The 17,678-nt window shown below is 39.1% G+C and overlaps 1 protein-coding gene and 1 non-coding gene across 2 annotated transcripts; both read right to left on the bottom strand.

The window, feature by feature from the left end:
- Nucleotides 1-11,305: 11,305 nt before the first annotated feature.
- On the bottom strand, nucleotides 11,306-15,305 carry tomm20a (translocase of outer mitochondrial membrane 20). The gene is made up of 5 exons (XM_051652409.1): nucleotides 15,139-15,305; nucleotides 12,676-12,722; nucleotides 12,499-12,580; nucleotides 12,250-12,392; nucleotides 11,306-11,964 (listed from the first exon to the last, which is right to left on the bottom strand). Exons 1-5 carry the CDS (start codon nucleotides 15,260-15,262, stop codon nucleotides 11,920-11,922), a joined length of 441 nt encoding a protein of 146 aa, XP_051508369.1. The 5' UTR covers nucleotides 15,263-15,305; the 3' UTR covers nucleotides 11,306-11,919.
- Nucleotides 12,034-12,169, bottom strand: LOC127414426 (small nucleolar RNA SNORA14). The gene has a single exon (XR_007892797.1). It is a non-coding gene; the product is annotated as a small nucleolar RNA SNORA14 (small nucleolar RNA).
- Nucleotides 15,306-17,678: the final 2,373 nt, after the last annotated feature.

Raw genomic sequence — 17,678 nt, forward strand, 5'->3', positions numbered from 1 at the left:
GCCAATTTGGTTGCTTAGGAGACCTGGCTGGAGTCACTCAGCATGCCCTGGATTCGAACTTGCGACTCCAGGTGTGGTAGTCAGTGTCTTTACTCGCCGAGCTACCCAGGCCCCTAAAAAGGCAAATGCTAAATATATTAACAATATCACTTTTATTATTCCAGATATAGCCCTCCATGTGTTGAATTCTAGAAACGCAAGGTTTGGTCTCACATTCATGACGCGTAAGCCTGCTGAATTTATTAAAAAAATTATGCAATGCATCGAAACTGCATCGAATCGAAGTTTTATAGGGGGGCGTTCATCAAAAAAAGGTTGAGAACCACTGCTCTAAGTATTAAAGTATTTGGATATTTTGCATTAAAGAAACTTAAGATTTGTTTGCATTGTGATCATTTTCAGAACATTTTACTCCCTAATTCTTATTACTGCAATGTGTCTGGACATTTTACTTTTTCTATTGTTTTCAATGATGATTCTCATTACCGTAACAGTATATTTTTAAAACTGTATTGCAGTAAAAAAAGATACTTTTACACCATGATTTTTTAATTAATATCAGCAAAAATTTAAAGCAGTACCATGTGAGTACAACTATGGTGTCAAAATACTTTACAATTTAAATAATATATCTTTTTTAGCACTGCAGTAATGAGAATTAAATGTATAACTGGCATGAAAAAAAAAAAAAAATATATATATATATATATATATATATACATACGTAAGCCTAAAAATACAATCTAATATGGGCCTACAATAAGCTGCATTTTGGAAATGCAAAACATAATTTATTATTTGTTTCTTTTGATTTCAGAGTAAAATAGGTCTGGACATATTCTAGACATGTTTCGTGAGAATCACCCATATAGCACACTTAAACATGGAGTAAAAATAGTCTGTTAGAATATTTCTAATTAGATTGAACTAGTTTGAATGAATTAAGCTTTGTGCCAAAACCCGATAAACTTTCTACCTAGACAGCATTTTATGGTTCACAGGTAGGTATTCTAATAAAGTTGCCTTTTAAGATATCTTATTTGCACAAAATCTAAGGCATGTTCCTTAAGACACAAATATGGAAATTTATGTTTGCAATTTGATGCCTTAAAATGTTGCCTTTGTAGGCAGAGATCAATTCTGTACTGTGTATAAGACAGTTTATAAGCATTGCCCGCTGCCTAGTGGGTTAACGAGTGCATGTGCTTCGATCAACAGCCCAACAATGGCGGGATAGTGCTGAGCGCGACTGGATGCTCTCTACAGAGCACAGCATTCATGCGGTAACAGATCATCCATTCATGCATTCAGTAGTCTTCTGATCGCTCAGGTCCAACGACAGCAATGGAGAGCTGCAATCTGACACTACACGGCCGCTTTCACATGCTCTCATCCCTTGAAAAGACAGACAGAACGGGAAGAGAGAGCTCATTGTTGATGCCAGCTTTATCCTTCTGCTGCTCTGAGACACAATAATGGCTACAATCATGTTCCCAGAAACAAATCCAAAGAGTTTTGCCCTTTATCTAAATGTTTGTGATCTCACATCATGGCCAGTTTATGGAAGTGCTAAAATAAACTGAATCCTTGGACAGTTATTAGGAAGATAAATTAAAACAAGATTGTTGAGATTTAAACTAGACACTTAGATGCTAGGGTGTTTGGAGTGGTTGCCAGGGTGTTGCTAAGATGTTCTGAGTGGTTGTTAACACATTGTTATGCGGTTGGTGCAGTGTTTTCAGTAGTTATTAACGCATTGCTATGCGGTTGCTGTGTCGTGGGTGACTGACAGTACGTTGCTACGTTGTTCCAAGTGGTTTTTAGAGTGTTGCTATGTGGTTACTTAGGTGCACTTGGTGGTTGCCAGGGCATTGTTGTGTTTGCTCATTTGTTCTGAGAGGCTGTTCACATATTGTTAGACAGTTGCTTCCGTGTTCCAAGTAGTTATTAGCACATGCTATGTGGTCGCTATGTGTCATGGGTGGTTGACAGGACGTTGCTAGGTTGTTCTGAGTGGTTGCTAGGGTGGTTCTGGGTGATTGCCAGGGCATTGCTATGCAGTTTCTAAAACGTTCTGAGTGGTTGTTAGCATATAGTTATGCGGCTTCCATATCTTATTCACACTAACGCCATCTTTGATTTTTAATGGGAATGTCAATGAGGCTGTGAGGGATTGACTTACCATCTCTTCAATGGCACAAACAGTATAAAGCTGTATAAAGCTCCTAGACCACATCTGATTTTCCAAAACTCATGTTGTCTGTATTATTTGTATACTGAATCCCTTACAAAAATTCAAAGTTGACTGCAGATTTGCTGCAAATTCGCCACAGATAATTTTCACATGCAAATGAGCGTTGTGGCAAACTTCCAGCAAATTATCCATTGTTGCCAAAGCTTTGCTGCAGGTTAACCACAACCTGGCAAACATCTGCGGCGAAACACAAGCTCATTTGCATGTTAAAATAATGAGCGGCACATTTGTGGCAAGTTTAGATTTTTTGTAAGTGATGTTCTTGGACAGATATTTTATCAAACTATATTATAATATATTTTATTATAAACTGCAGTACAGCCCATTGAAGAGACTAAGTTGCTAGGACGTTGCTAGGGTGTTCTGAGTGGTTGCCGGGGAATTACTACGTGGTTGCTAAGATGTTTTGGGTGGTTGTTGGCATATTGTTATGCGGTTGCTACAGTGTTCCAATTAGTTTTTTAGCATACTGATATGTGGTTGCAAGGTGGGTAGTTGACAGGATGTTGCTAGGGTGTTCCGAGTGTTGTTGTTTTTTTGGAGTGTTGGTATATTGATGCTGCTGTGTTCTGGGTGTTTGCGGGAGTTACACGCCAACATCTGAATACTAAAGGATGTCGTAGGTGGTTCACAGGACATTGCTAGGGTATTCTGAGTGGTTGACAGGATAGTGCTATGCATTTGCTACGGTGTTCTGTGTTGTTGCAGAACACCAAATGTTTATGCTAACCCTAAGCACTAGCATTAGTGATAGTGATGCTTGCTCTTTCACCAGCCCAAAGAAAATCACTCAACCTTTGACACAACTAACACAGCGTAGTCTTTCTTCCTCTTCTTTCAGGATGTTCGCTCCACTCTCTTCCTGTCTAGCACATTTACTAAGCACCTCATCATGGCCGTCGCAGAGCTGCACGTAGTTCCCCTGATGCTTTATTTACATTTGTTCCCTCTCAAAGAATCAGGGCATGAGGAAATAAGAGCTTGTGTGGCGGAGGTCCCTGGAACTCAAACCCCACCCACTCGCTCTCGCTTTCTGCCCTGCTCCCCTCTCCCGAGGCTGGGATAAAAATACAGTACGACTGGGGCTGTGACAATGGGAAAAACGTTGAGGCCCGGCCATTCATCCTGCCTGACACGTCTCCCGAGGGCAAGGATTTGTTACAAGTCAACGCAGCACCTACAGTATACAAAACAAGGCCCATCTCTGGATTTCACATGCAGATCACGCTACGAGACAGGAAGACGGTTTAAAAAAAAAAAAAGTGTGTTTACTTAACCTTTTGTTTACCTCTTAAATAAAAAAGGGGGGCATTTCTCTAGGACTTTCTGCCAAGAGATGTCAGATAATGTTGACAGGCGTTGACAGGGAACAGAGCTCGAGTTTTATATAATCTCCTCTTTGACGCTGAAGAAAACCAGCGATGCCTCTAATGTTTTTACTCAAGGCCTATGCGGAGCAGTCACTTAATCCGCCACCATGTACTTTTAAGACATGGCTATGTAATGATCCATCTGTGTGGATAATCGTCAACAATTCAGCAACTCAAAGGGGGGTAAATGATTTTGAGAAGCCCCTCCGGTCAGATTTAAAGTGGGTTTAAGCAGTGAATGGCATTCCTGCAGTGTGAATCCAGGAGAACATGTTGCATATGTGCGCATGTTTACCTTGGATTTGCTTTCGGCCAATCAGCATGTCATTGAGGATTGTAAAATGTGAATCTGCATTTACCCTGACCTTCAGAGGATGTGGCACAAAGTTGAGACCAGAACTGAGCAGTACTCTTTAAACTTCATGCGTATTGTATAAATGCAATAGACGTACTTGACATGCACACCAATATGCTGATAACTCTCAAATATCTGCTTATTCAAAAAATCTGACAACACAAGACCCCGTTCACATGAGACTTGAAGTCATCAGGTTATTCTCTGCTTTTGGCTACATCCACATTATTCCAGATACATTTGAAAACGACGTTCAGTTTCGAAACGTCCAAAAGTTGCTCATCCACACTGAAATGTCTGAAAATGCTTAAAATCCCCTCACTGTGCGAAAACAACATAATAAGCATTGCCCAGCATAATTTCCATGCGTCCCAATATTTGAAATGCAATTGTCCTTGTGTTACACCGCTGGACAGCAATTCCAAGTAAACTTCCTGTTGTTTTTGAAGGAATGCAATGTGAAGGTTACACAAAGTAACGACGTTATCAGAGTGGATAGCAGGCACAACAACATCGCTACAATGTGGGCCGCCACCTTGTTTTGGGTTGAATGGATAAATGCGTCACATGACAATAAATACATCATCGATTCGAATATCTCCGTTTTCCCTGTCCATGCTACAATGTGAAAACGGCATTTTCAAATTTATCCACTTGGGAGAGCGTTTTTGAATAGCTCAGTTTTCACTGGACAAAAATGCCATCTAAGGGGCCGTTTACACGACAACGTTTTCAACTAAAAACGGAAAACTTTTTATGCGTTTTGGCTGTTCGTTTACACGTCAACGGCGTTTTGGGGCCTGAAAACGCAAACTTTTGAAAACGGGTTTCAAAGTGCACGTTTTTGAAAACGATGCCGTTATCGTCTCCGTGTAAATGTACAAAAACGCGAATTTGTGAAAATGATGATGTCATGCGCACGCGTATTACGTGTTCAGTCTATAGGCATGAGTGCGAGTACTTCAAAACAACGCACAAGACATTAAAAACTACAATGGCGGACTACAGGACTGTGTTTGTGCTGCTCAAGATTGAGTTTATTGACGCTTCTCCAGCAAAGTGTAGATTTACTACATCACTACTACAACCAGCGATTGCCATCTTCATTGTTTGTATTCACCGCACTGTGGAAGAATGCTTATGTGCGCAGGCGCGTAGTGTTTCTTTACAAAATAACGTCGCCAACTACTGGCCTGGCATGCATAATACAGCGTTTATAGTCGTTTTCGCGGATCCGCGTGAACGGGGATCGTTTTGACAACGTTATCGTCTGTATGCGAAACTTTTCAAAAACGCAAAGGAAAAACTTTTCCATTTTTAGTAAATCGTTGTCATGTAAATGGCCCCTCAGTGTGGACGGAAGGCCAAAACGTAGCAAAATTAAATGCGTGTGGATGAGGCCTTTGACGTCAAAACATAAACAGTCATGCACAATGCTGATCGTTATTTCTTAAACCATTTATGACCTTACCCCAATCGAAGAAAACGACTTAAGACCTTACACATTATCTCAGCTTATTAAACACAACCGGTGTAAGATTGTGCATGTGAACGCGCTCACTAACTTTTTCCGCAAGTTCGAAAGTCGTAATTACAAATTGATGTGCGTTCAAGTGATATTCGGTGGAATGCAATGAACACGCGAAGCAATTTCATATTTCAGTTGCTAACAACATTGTGGTGGCAGTTAAACGCTCACCCAATTTACAATATTTGGTTTTCAGAATGTTCTAGAAATGTTACCTTTTTGGTTATATATATATATATATATAAAACCTAAAAACAAATGGGAACAATACACTAATATTATAGGAACGTCAATGGTTGCTGGGTATTGCATACTGTAAATATGATATTATTTGACCATGTTTAATTGCCATTTAGCCAGATTTCACCAATTATATATATTTTAAAAAGTGCACTTTGCAGGGATTTTTAGCCTACTCTGAATTAACAATGTTTTTCCCCCCCCATTTTCACCAGCCAGTTGGTTGCGATAATAAGGCCGAGTTATTAGCAGTCCAGGCACGTACACCTCTTTATTTTTGGGAAGTGCCAAGGATTTTTCCCTCCCCCGCAGTATTTTTTGCAACACATGACACAGGGCTTAAGACTGCTTTGGTAATTAAAACCCCCACCACTGCCCCTGCAATACACCACCATTATTATTAGCACGACTGTGACTCGCTTCAAATTTCCGCCACGCCTGCCGCCATGACAGCGCTCAGCTTTTCTCCTTGGTCGCACAATGGCAGCTTTTTTTGGCAGTGAAGTCTAAACGACAACACATACCAGTGCGTTTCTGATTATCTGTAGTAATCTTTTGGCTTTTGTTCTGAAATATGTGCTTGTTTGTTGTTGGGGCGTATGCCTGAGGGCATAGGCTAAATTTGCACCATGAATGCTGTATATTAACATTTGCTTTACCCATGCAATCACATTCAAGAGTTGCACAGGATTGCATAAGATTTGAAATTACACTTGTATTCTATGCACTGTGCGACTGGTATTGCAATGAATGCACTTCACTGTCATGCTTGTTTTTAGAATTTGATTAGCTTGACAATACAAATGTGCATAACATTTGTATAAATATGAGTACATTCACTTTTATAAGCTCATTAGAGATGACACCAAAGTGGTGATAAAACTAGTCAACAACATGAGGACTAGCAAGTGAGTGCACGTTGGTGCAACAGTGCCCCCTGTTGAAATGATTAAATCACCACATTCATAGAGTCAGCTATGGTGTGCAGATGAATTGACATCTTTAGAATCATGAACATTTTGGTATTATCATAATCTGTTTTTGTGCTGATTTTGAATGCAATTGAAACCTAACCCTAAATTCACCCAACACACACACTAGTCTTCTTTACAGAGAATATTCATATAATACACATAATATATATTGGTTTAAACATGCTATAGACCCTTAAAAATCATACTGTGGCATTACCATGGTACAGTAATGATATCAGATGGTACTTTGAAATATATGAGTGTACTGAATGATTACCAAATGCATGTTTTCCTACAAGTACATCCTACAGTAGGTACTTCAAAATAATATTGTATTACTATGGTACTTTGCCTTCAGTTACTTTTCTGCAGGTGAGCAGGATGTTTATTTACCACTGGAAAAATACAATCATACTAGGCTGGCACAGGCTCATGATTATTAGGTGAGTCAACATTTTAAATGAGGCCATTGTGATGTTGTGTTGCTCTCACCTAATGGCAAAGGCTTATCTCATGAATATTAAATATTCACGGAACAAATCATGCAGCGTCTTCTACAGACTATGATCAAAACAAACAGTTATAAAAGAAGAATGGAGGGTCCCATTCTATCAAATATTTCCTCACCTAATAGAGCAACTCTATCCATTTGGATTTTTTCAACTTGGATGTTTGAAAGTCCCCCTTCACCTGTTGTTAACTACAAGCAGGCTAATGACGGACTAAAGTAATACTGCATGCTAATTGGCTTGACACCACCATGATAATGATGAGTTACACATGTGGAAGGTGGCAAATTTAATTTAGCCCCCCTTCTGTCTTTGACATCATATAACTGTTCTGTTTACTCATCAGTTTACTGCAAATACCAGAAGTGTTAATAGTTCTCGACCGCACATTCTTCCACTGATGTAGATGATCACATTTCTAAAAAACTGGCTTGTTTCATTCTGTGGTTTCATTTCTTATTTCCTATTCATGTGCATATCTCGCTATGAATCTAGAGCATGTAGTCCATTTCCCAAAAGGACTGACTCTTATGAGCCGTTTCTCTTTAGTGAATCAAAAACATACAGCGCAACAAGTGTAGTCTGATTCCCAAAGAATGACTCTTATGAGCGTTTTTTCTTTAGTGAATCAAAAACGTACAGCACAACTAGTTTTATCTGATTCCCAAACAAATGACTCAGTATGAGCTGGTTCTTTTTAGTGAATCAAAAACATACTGATACTAAACATACAGTGTAGTCCGATTCCTGAACAAATTACAAAAAATGATGCATGGAAAACCATGTCGACATTCTAAGTAAGTTTGATTCATAAATTGATAGATCGTTCGTCTTATTCATGATACGATGCTTTGAGCACCGCTGCAGTTTATATAAACACTCTCCCCTGTAGAATGCTCATTATTAGGAGCAAAACAAATGATTCCTTGATAAGTATGATATATTAGTTTTACCAGCAATATATCTCATCTGTGATCAGATTTTCTAAAGCTATGGTCTGTTTTGCAGCCGGCCGATAATGTTAGAGCGTTGGCAGTAGGAACGCCCACTAGCGACACAAAGTCGCTGACAATGTGAATGGAGCAAAACATCAACAATATTACAGACTGCAGCATTTAGACCAAAATCAGTGGTTTGCCTCTTGAGTGCATGAGTTCATGGAAAATACACCATCTGTCATTTCGTTTTTATTCTATGGTTCTTGGCTCCAGTGACATTTTTAAATTTGATTCTGTCTTTTAGTGAGGTATTTTCCAGTTCCTGACTCTTGGCAGCGCCGAGCACCAGACTACACCTTCCAAACACAGTAAAAACGAAAGAAAGAAAGCAGCTGCAGACTGGGATAAAAATAATTAGGCCTCTATTTTTCTTCCAGCAGGGAAGCTTCCAGCCAAGTCAAACCCTTTCCTCTACCGTGCTAATTATCTCAGGCCAAACCGACACTCCCAAACTCAAGTCATCCAGCCTCTGTGGAATTGCCGATCACACGGGAAGTCGGCATGTTGTTTCCGATACTTCCAGTACCCTAGGACCGGCCACATTATGCCAACTCACCGACAAGCGGCATCTTCTATCAGACAGTTTTGCATCGGCTCCAAAGCAACCAACAACACTTAACGCTTTGGCCACTGGGGGCAGTGTTTCGAATTTCGGCAAGCACAGACCGATTTCAGCTAAAGAAGTCAACCTACTGTTTCCGATTTCACAGAGAGATCAATCTGATTGTGTTGTGGTTCTGCCAAGACTTTATTAGCCATGTTCAATTTGAGCTCACTAGACTTTTAGCGTTAGCTGTGATCGATCGCTTACAGTTGGGAAAATGCAAAGTTTACTTCTCAACGCATAAAGTATATAGTACATCAATTTAATACACCTTTGTTAACTCTGCCATAGCTAAGCAACAAGCTATCACTCTATATTGATAAGGGTAAACGCCAGTATTGATGTAAATGTATGTATTTATTATTAATGTAATGCCATATCAAGATCAAAGTAGTTTAAAAAATCTAAAATTTTTGGGCCTGGGTATCTCAGCGAGTATTGACACTGACTATCACCCCTGGAGTCGTGAGTTCGATTCCAGGGCGTGCTGAGTGACTCCAGCCAGGTCTCCTAAGCAACCAAATTGGCCCTGTTGCTAGGGAGGGTAGAGTCACATGGGGTAACCTCCTCGTGGTCGTGATTAGTGGTTCTCGCTCTCAATGGGGCATGTGGTAAGTTGTGCGTGGATCATGGAGAGTAGCATGAGCCTCCACATGCTGCGAGTCTTCGCGGTGTCATGCACAATGAGTCACGTGATAAAATGCGTGAATTGACGGTCTCAGAAGCGGAGGCAACTGAGACTTGTCCTCCAGCACCCGGACTGAGGTGAGTAACCTCGCCACCACGAGGACCTAGGGAATTGGGCATTCCAAATTGGGAGAAAAAAACCAAAAACAAACTTTAATGGAATAGTTGACCCAAAAATTAAAATGTTGCCATTATATGGAAAAGAGCAGTGTCAGCATTCTTCCAATTTCTGGCTTAAAATTAGGGGTTAGTGTGGCTTCATTGAAAAAAAAAAAAAAAAAAAAAACTTTTTCATTTGACATTTAATTCAATGAGTCTGATGAATGCTTACTAAATAGTCAGCCTCCATATGAACCACAAAGATCCCAGCAGAGCCAAATCCACTGGCCGTCTCTATTTGTAAATCTGTTGACAAAGTCATTCCTGTAAAATCGGAGCTGGAGTTGGACGGACAGGACATAAGATGGATTTTATTTCTGCAACTTTAAGTTCAATTACCCACAAGTGCCAAACTCCACATTTACTGTGCAGTTTCAAATCCAAAATATAGGTCAGTTCATACAAACTTAACCCCATCATTAACTTCCACCAAAGCTGACCTTACCACAGACCATTTAAGAGACGATGTCAGATCTGTCCAATGTTTCAGCTGGGAAGTATCATGTCCAAAGATTTGTGGCTACCTTAAACCACATAGAAAAGAGACATTTAATCTATTTGAACCACTTTTTACATTATTAACTGCCTACAGAATGTGCTTTTCCACATCTTTTATTTATTTTTCATGGTCAACAAATGACTGAAACATACATGCGAATAGCAGGGCTCCTTCAAGGATCTTTAAAGGAACAGTTCACCCAAAAAATGCTAATTCTCTCATCATTTACTCGCCCTCATGCCATGCCAGATGCGTGTGACTTTCTTTCTTCAGCAGAACACAAATGATGATTTCTAGAAGAATATTTCAGCTTTGTAGGTCCATACAATGCAAGTGAGCAGTGGCCAGAACTTCAAAGCTCCAAAAGCACATAAAGACAGCATAAAAGTAATCCGTAAGACTCCAGTGGTTTAATTCATGTCTTCAGAAGCAACGTAATAGGTGTGGATGAAAAACGGATCAATATTTAAGTCCCATGTTTTACTATAAATCTCAACTTACACATTCTTCTTTCGTTTTTGGGGATTTGCATTCTTCGTGCATATCGCCGACTACTGGGCAGGGAGATTTATAGTAAAATTCTCACTCACACCTATCATATCACTTCTGAAGACATGGATTAAACCATTGGAATCGTATGGATTACTTTTATGCTGCCTTTGTGCTTTTTGGAGCTTCAAAGTTCTGGTCACCATTCACTTGCATTTTATGGACCTACAGAGCTGAAATATTCTTCTAAAAAACATCATTTGTGTTATGCAGATAACAAAGAGTCAAACACATCTGGGATGGCATGAGGGTGAGTAAATGATGAGAATTTTCATTTTTGGGTGAACTGTCCCTTTAAGGATATTAAAAGTGCAATTTGGAGCCATATCTTACACTTATAAAAAAATGTTTTGTATTGGGGTTAAAGTTCTTCAGTACCACATTTTCGAAGCACAGTTCATTATGGCATCTTAAAAGACTTATCAAGCACCAATAATGTATGTGTTAGCGCTGCCCCCTAGCGGAAAAAGTACTGTTTAAAAGAGATTGTCAGGAAAATAATCATCAGCTCAATCATGGTTGAGTGTCAGTAAAACAGCAAAAGTACATTAATACATTCAAATAGATAAATCCATATAAAAATGTTAGAATACAGTTTATTCAACTATTTATTAAATACAAAAAAAGGACATCTCTCGTCTGCTAAGTGTGGATCATACAAAATGTGCAAAAAATGTTTGTACTCGGAACAAGAACATGTGGGATGCGAAGGAGGACATAATACCATTGCAAGACGTCAGCCATCATCTTACGCATTAATTCGCAGTATTCAAGTGAAAACTATCCTACAGAATCTTTTAATGAGAACAGCTGCATGTCCTTAAAACATGTGCTTTTAAACTGACATTTGCCGAGTGCATGTATCAGTATCAAGAATAAGCGTCCAGAAAAACCTTAATATATATATATATATATATATATTAATATATTTTCTGTGATTAACTTAAGACCTGTCTTGTTGTTCTCATGCCTGGAAATAGCATAAGAATTACATTCACCCACTCTATATAAACAATTTTGCAATACAAACTACCAGGAAACAAAACGTGCAGTGGTCAGGATTGTTGATCACACAAAACCAGGAATGGGAATGATAAATAACAAACGAGAGACATGAAGCATTTCACACTGAAGAATTGAAGTCAATGTTTGTCCAGTAGGTCCTTGCCAAGCCATCCTTCAATCGATGCTTTTTACTCAACATCATCTTCCTCCAGGCTCTGAGCACTTACTATACGCTGTGAAGAGGGCAAATGAACTATTATTAGTGCTCATTAACGAGTAAAACGAGACAATAACAAACGTTTCAATGTTTAAGAGGTGAAATAGCCAAAGGTCACTGCAGGAAGACCCTTAACTTTGGATAGTTCTCAGTTTTCTCTTGCATTCTTTCTTATCCCAAAAAGCTACGAGCAGCTCCCCAGGGGGTTTAAAAGAATGCACAGAATGGTACGCTTCACTCCAAAATGACACACACAAAAGGTAAACTATTCCTTTAAAATGTGTGCATGTTGTGTCCTCACCTGGCTGATTGAGGGTAGTTTGGCAAGAAGCATCTGGAAGACAGGAGGTGGTAAGGTTTGCTGGAGCACCTGTAGAAGCTGCTGGGGTTGCCCGCATACAGCGATGGCATTGGTCAGGTGGTCCACACCCTTCTCATAGTCTCCTGTGGAAAATGAGTGTAGATTTGAACCATTTTATATCATAATTTGCCCATTATCTGGCAACCCGTCCATTTTCAACGATGAAGACATTTGAGTCGGGCATCTCACCCTGTGCCAGCAGCTCCTCTCCCAGCTGAATCTCGTCGAGGAAGAACTTCTGCACAGCCCCTGCATCTTTAAGATCTGGTAGCTGACAGACACATAATATTTTGATTTCTGATTACTTTTAATGACAGGATTGTGTTAACATACAATTATCAGAGCAAAGAGAGATGTTTGACGTACCTGAGCAAGTCCTGATTTATCTTGAGCAGCTTTCTGCTGTCTTCTCCCTGCAAAACACAAAACAACAGATTATCAAACTGCACAGCTGATTATAGATATATAAATCAATCATGCTATAAGATTGTTTTACTCACTATCTCTAACAATACTTATCCTGACTGAAAGAGTGTCTCTGAGGCACATAACTTTAGGTACTAGAGTGGTCTGGTTGACTACATCAATCAAGTTCATGTCAATGAACCGATTAAAAACCGATTCATCACACAAGTTACCTGAGCTCATCCGCTTATTTTCTTTGGCCAGATATATTAAAATTTTTCCAAAATACATTGCAAATGCAATTCACACAAAACAGTTACTTGAATACACCTCTTCTGTGATGAATGCATGTTTTGATATTTTTTCTGGGTTTTAAAGTAAAAAAAATAAATAAAATACATTTAATGTGGTGTAAGCATCCAGGCACAATAAATAATAAATTTAAAGCTGAAATTATATATATATATATATATATATATATAAAAAAGTTGGCATTAGTAGAGCAGAATTATATATAATTAATATTAAAAAAAAAATAATTAAAAAAAGTGACAATTTTGTTTTAAAATAGGAAGATTTGAAATGTGGTTTAACATCCTCTAATGTCATATTTTTTCTTATTAAATATAATTAAACATCAATATTTTACATGTTTTATGAAAAGGCACATTTTGTTCAGGTCATTTGGTATAACCCGAGAAACCATATGGATATTGACTCTAAAATTCATATTTGTAAAAAAATAAAATACACACACACACACACACACACCTCTTGAAAAAATCTAGAGACCACTGCAAAATGATCAGTTTCTCTGGATTTACTATTTATAGGTATGTGTTTGAGTAAAATAAACATTTTTGTTTTATTCTATAAAGTACTGACAACATTTCTCCCAAATTCCAAATAAAAATATTGTCATTTAGAGCATTTATTTGCAGAAAATGACAACTGGTCAAAATAACAAAAAAGATGCTGTGTTTTCAGACCTCGAATAATGCAAAAAAAACAAGTTCATATTCATTTTGAAACAACACAATACAAATGTTTTAACTTGGGAAGAGTTCAGATTGAAGAGTTTTCAATCACAGCTTTCATGCGTCTTGGCATGTTCTCTACCAGTCTTTCACATTGCTGTTGGGTGACTTTATGCCACTCTGGCGCAAAACTTCAAGCAGCTCGGCTTTGTTTGATGGCTTGTGGCCATCCATCTTCCTCTTGATCATATTCCAGAAGTTTTCAGTGGGGTTCAGGTCTGGAGATTGGGCTGGCCATGACAGGGACTTGATCTGGTGCTCCTCCATCCACAACTTTATTGACCTGGCTGTGTGGCATGGAGCATTGTCCTGCTGGAAAACCCAATCCTCAGAGTTGGGGAACATTGTCGAGCAGAAGGAAGCAAGTTGTCTTCCAGGATAACCTTGTACGTGGCTTGATTCATACGTCCTTCACAAAGATGAATCTGCCCGATTCCAGCCTTGCTGAAGCACCCCCAGATCATCATCGATCCTCCACCTGGTCATCTAATGGTTAGATGGAGACCTGGAGAGGCCTTCAAGCCACAGTGTCTCACACCCACTGTGAAATTAGATGTAGGATCGGTGATGATCAGGGGGTGCTTCAGCAAGGCTGGAATCAGGCAGATTCGTCTTTGTGAAGGACGCATGAATCAAGCCATGTTCAAGGTTATCCTGGAAGACAACTTGCTTCCATCAGCTTGAAGTTTTGCGCCAGAGTGGCATAAAGTCACCCAACAGCAATGTGAAAGACTGGTAGAGAACATGCCAAGACGCATGAAAGCTGTGATTGAAAACTCTTCAATCTGAACACTTCCCAAGTTAAAACATTTGTATTGTGTTGTTTCAAAATGAATATGAACTTGTTTTTTTTGCATTATTCGAGGTCTGAAAACACAGCATCTTTTTTGTTATTTTGACCAGTTGTCATTTTCTGCAAATAAATGTTTTAAATGACAATATTTCTATTTGGAATTTGGGAGAAATGTTGTCAGTACTTTATAGAATAAAACAAAAATGTTTATTTTACTCAAACACGTACCTCTAAATAGTAAATCCAGAGAAACTGATCATTTTGCAGTGGTCTCTTCATTTTTTTAAATATATATAATGTGTGAAACTAACATTGACACAACGATATCTTCCTACTAACTTAATACATGTGTATAAAACTAGATTTTTAAAATATCTCATTTTTCTCACCCCGTACAACCTTAGTCAGCTGCTCCCAAAAGTACAAAATCATTATCAGTAATCATTATAGACGTCTATTATCTCAGCGTAACTGACCTTCTACTCATAGTTCGGCATACAAACCTAAATCCCAGCACGGTTAACCCTAGCACGCCGTATAATGCTAATCAGTCTTATATTAACCATTAGTCTCCGTGACATCCACATGACTCACGTTCACGCAGTCTCGTTTTGAAGTTAGGATCGCTTCGTCGTTTTCTGTCGAAATAGATACAGTACCCGATGATCAGCGTCCCACACACGCCCGCAGCGATCGCGCTCGATTTGCCGCCCATCATAAGAGCGGCGAGTCTCTTCTGACGCTGTTGCGAGCCACGTGGTTGAATAACAGAGCAGCAGAAGGACCCCTCTGCGAGTGACGAAGGCACAGTGGGGCTGTTCATTGCAATTGCCTGCAAGATGAGAGAGAGAGAAAATTATTATATATATATATATATATATATATATATATATATATATATATATATATATATACACACACACACACACACACAGAGATAAATACACTATCAGTTGTAATGCGACATACAGTTGAAGTCAGAAGTTTACATACTTTTTTTTTAAGTTAGGATTACTGCTTCATTTTAAGAATGTGAAATGTCAGAATAATAGAAGAGAGAATGATTTATTTCAGCTTTTATTTCTTTCATCATATTCCCAGTGGGTCAGAAGTTTACATACACTAAGTTAACTGTGCCTTTAAGCTGCTTTGAAAATTCCAGAAAATTATGTCAAGCCTTTAGCTTCTGATAGGCTAATTGGCATCAATTGGAGGTGTACCTGTGGATGTATTTTAAGGCCTACCTTCAAACTCAGTGCCTCTTTGATTGACATAATAGGAAAATCAAAAGAAATCAGCCAAGACCACAGAAACAAAATTGGTTCATCTTTTGGGAGCAATTTCCAAATGCCTGAAGGTACCACGTTCATCTGTACAAAAAAATAGTACGCAAGTATAAACACCATGGGACCACGCAGCCATCATACCGCTCAGGAAGGAGACGCATTCTGTCTCCTAGAGATGAACGTAGTTTGGTGTGAAAAGTGCAAATCAATCCCAGAACAACAGCAAAGGACCTTGTGAAGATGCTCGAGGAAACAGGTAGATAAGTATCTATATCCACAGTAGAACGAGTCCTATATCGACATAACCTGAAAGGCTGCTCAGCAAGGAAGAAGCCACTGCTCCAAAACTGCCATAAAAAAATCCAGACTACAGTTTGCAAGTGCACATGGGGACAATGATCTTACTTTTTGGAGAAATATCCTTTGGTCTCATGAAATAGAAATTGAACCTTTGGCCATAATGACCATCTTTATGTTTGGAGGAAAAAGGGTGATGCTTGCAAGCTGAAGAACACCATCCTAACCGTGAAGCATGGGGGTGGCAGCATCATGTTGTGGGGGTGATTTGCTGCAAGAGGGACTGGTGCACTTCACAAAATAGATGGCATCATGAGGAAGGAAAATGATGTGGATATATTGAAGCAACATCTCAAGACATCAGTCAGGAAGTTAAAGCTCGGTCACAAATGGGTCTTCCAAATGGACAATGACCCCAAGCATACCTCCAAAGTTGTGGCAAAATGGCTTAAGGACAACAAAGTCAAGGTATTGGAGTGGCCATCACAAAGCCCTGATCTCAATCTGATAGAAAATTTGGGGGCAGAACTGAACAAGCGTGTGGAGCAAGGAGGCCAACAAACCTGACTCAGTTACACCAGTTCTGTCTGGAGGAATGAGCCAAAATTCCAGAAACTTCTTGTGAGAAGCTTGTGGAAGGCTACCCGAAACATGTGATCCAAGTTAAACAATTTAAAGGCAATGCTACCAAATACTAACAAAGTGTACGTAAACTTCTGACCCTCTGGGAATGTGATGAAAGAAATAAAAGCTGAAATAAACTTGAAATGTAAACTTCTGTCTTCAACTGAAATCCAATTTTACAACTTCATTGCCATGAAGATTTAATGCCATAAACCACAAAAACTAAAATTTGAACAAATTCACAGCTCAAATAATACACCATTTTTAACAGAACAATTAATGTAAGTGTTTTTATAAAATTATAAGCTTTAACATTTCTGTGTTTAAACCCTCCAAAAATTGGCCCCATTGACTTCCATTGTAAGTGCCTCACTGAAATTTTTTTTTTTTTTAAAGGAGGGACGAGTCGAAATTAATTTTCATGTTAAGCAACATTATGCCACAAATGCTGTCGATTGAGTTTAACTTGTATTGAACCCGAAATACTCCTTTAATTTGAAAATTCCCTGATATTTCCAGGTTTTCCATGACCGTGGGAACCCTGTGATGATGGGAGAATAGCAACACACAGAACTCTCTATAAGGTAGGAAACAAAGCATTTTAATAATTTTTTCCCAATTTGGAATGCCCAATTCCCAATGCGCTCTAAGTCCTCGTGGTGGAATATGAATCTCAGTTGTCTCCATGTCTGAGACAGTCAATCTGCGCATCTTATCACGTGGCTTGTTGAGTGCGTTACCGCGGAGACGTAGTGTGTGTGGAGGCTTCACGCTATTCTCTGCAGCATCCACGCACAACTCACCACGCACCTCACCGAGAGTGAGAACCACATTATAGCGACCACGAGGAGGTTACCCCATGTGACTCTACCCTCCCTAGCAACCGGGCCAATTTGGTTGCTTAGGAGACCTGGCTGGAGTCACTCA

The sequence above is a fragment of the Myxocyprinus asiaticus genome, chromosome 23 (assembly GCF_019703515.2).
Source record: "Myxocyprinus asiaticus isolate MX2 ecotype Aquarium Trade chromosome 23, UBuf_Myxa_2, whole genome shotgun sequence".
In the NCBI taxonomy this organism is placed as follows: Eukaryota; Metazoa; Chordata; class Actinopteri; order Cypriniformes; family Catostomidae; genus Myxocyprinus; species Myxocyprinus asiaticus.

Coding starts and splice junctions, on each gene's coding strand:
- tomm20a (XM_051652409.1), bottom strand. CDS start 15,262: ATGATGGGCGGCAAATCGAGCGCGATCGCTGCGGGCGTGTGTGGGACG. Junction 12,393..12,498: donor AGAGGAGCTGCTGGCACAGG/GTGAGATGCCCG, acceptor CATTTTCCACAG/GAGACTATGAGAAGGGTGTG. Junction 11,965..12,249: donor AACTACCCTCAATCAGCCAG/GTGAGGACACAA, acceptor CCCTCTTCACAG/CGTATAGTAAGTGCTCAGAG.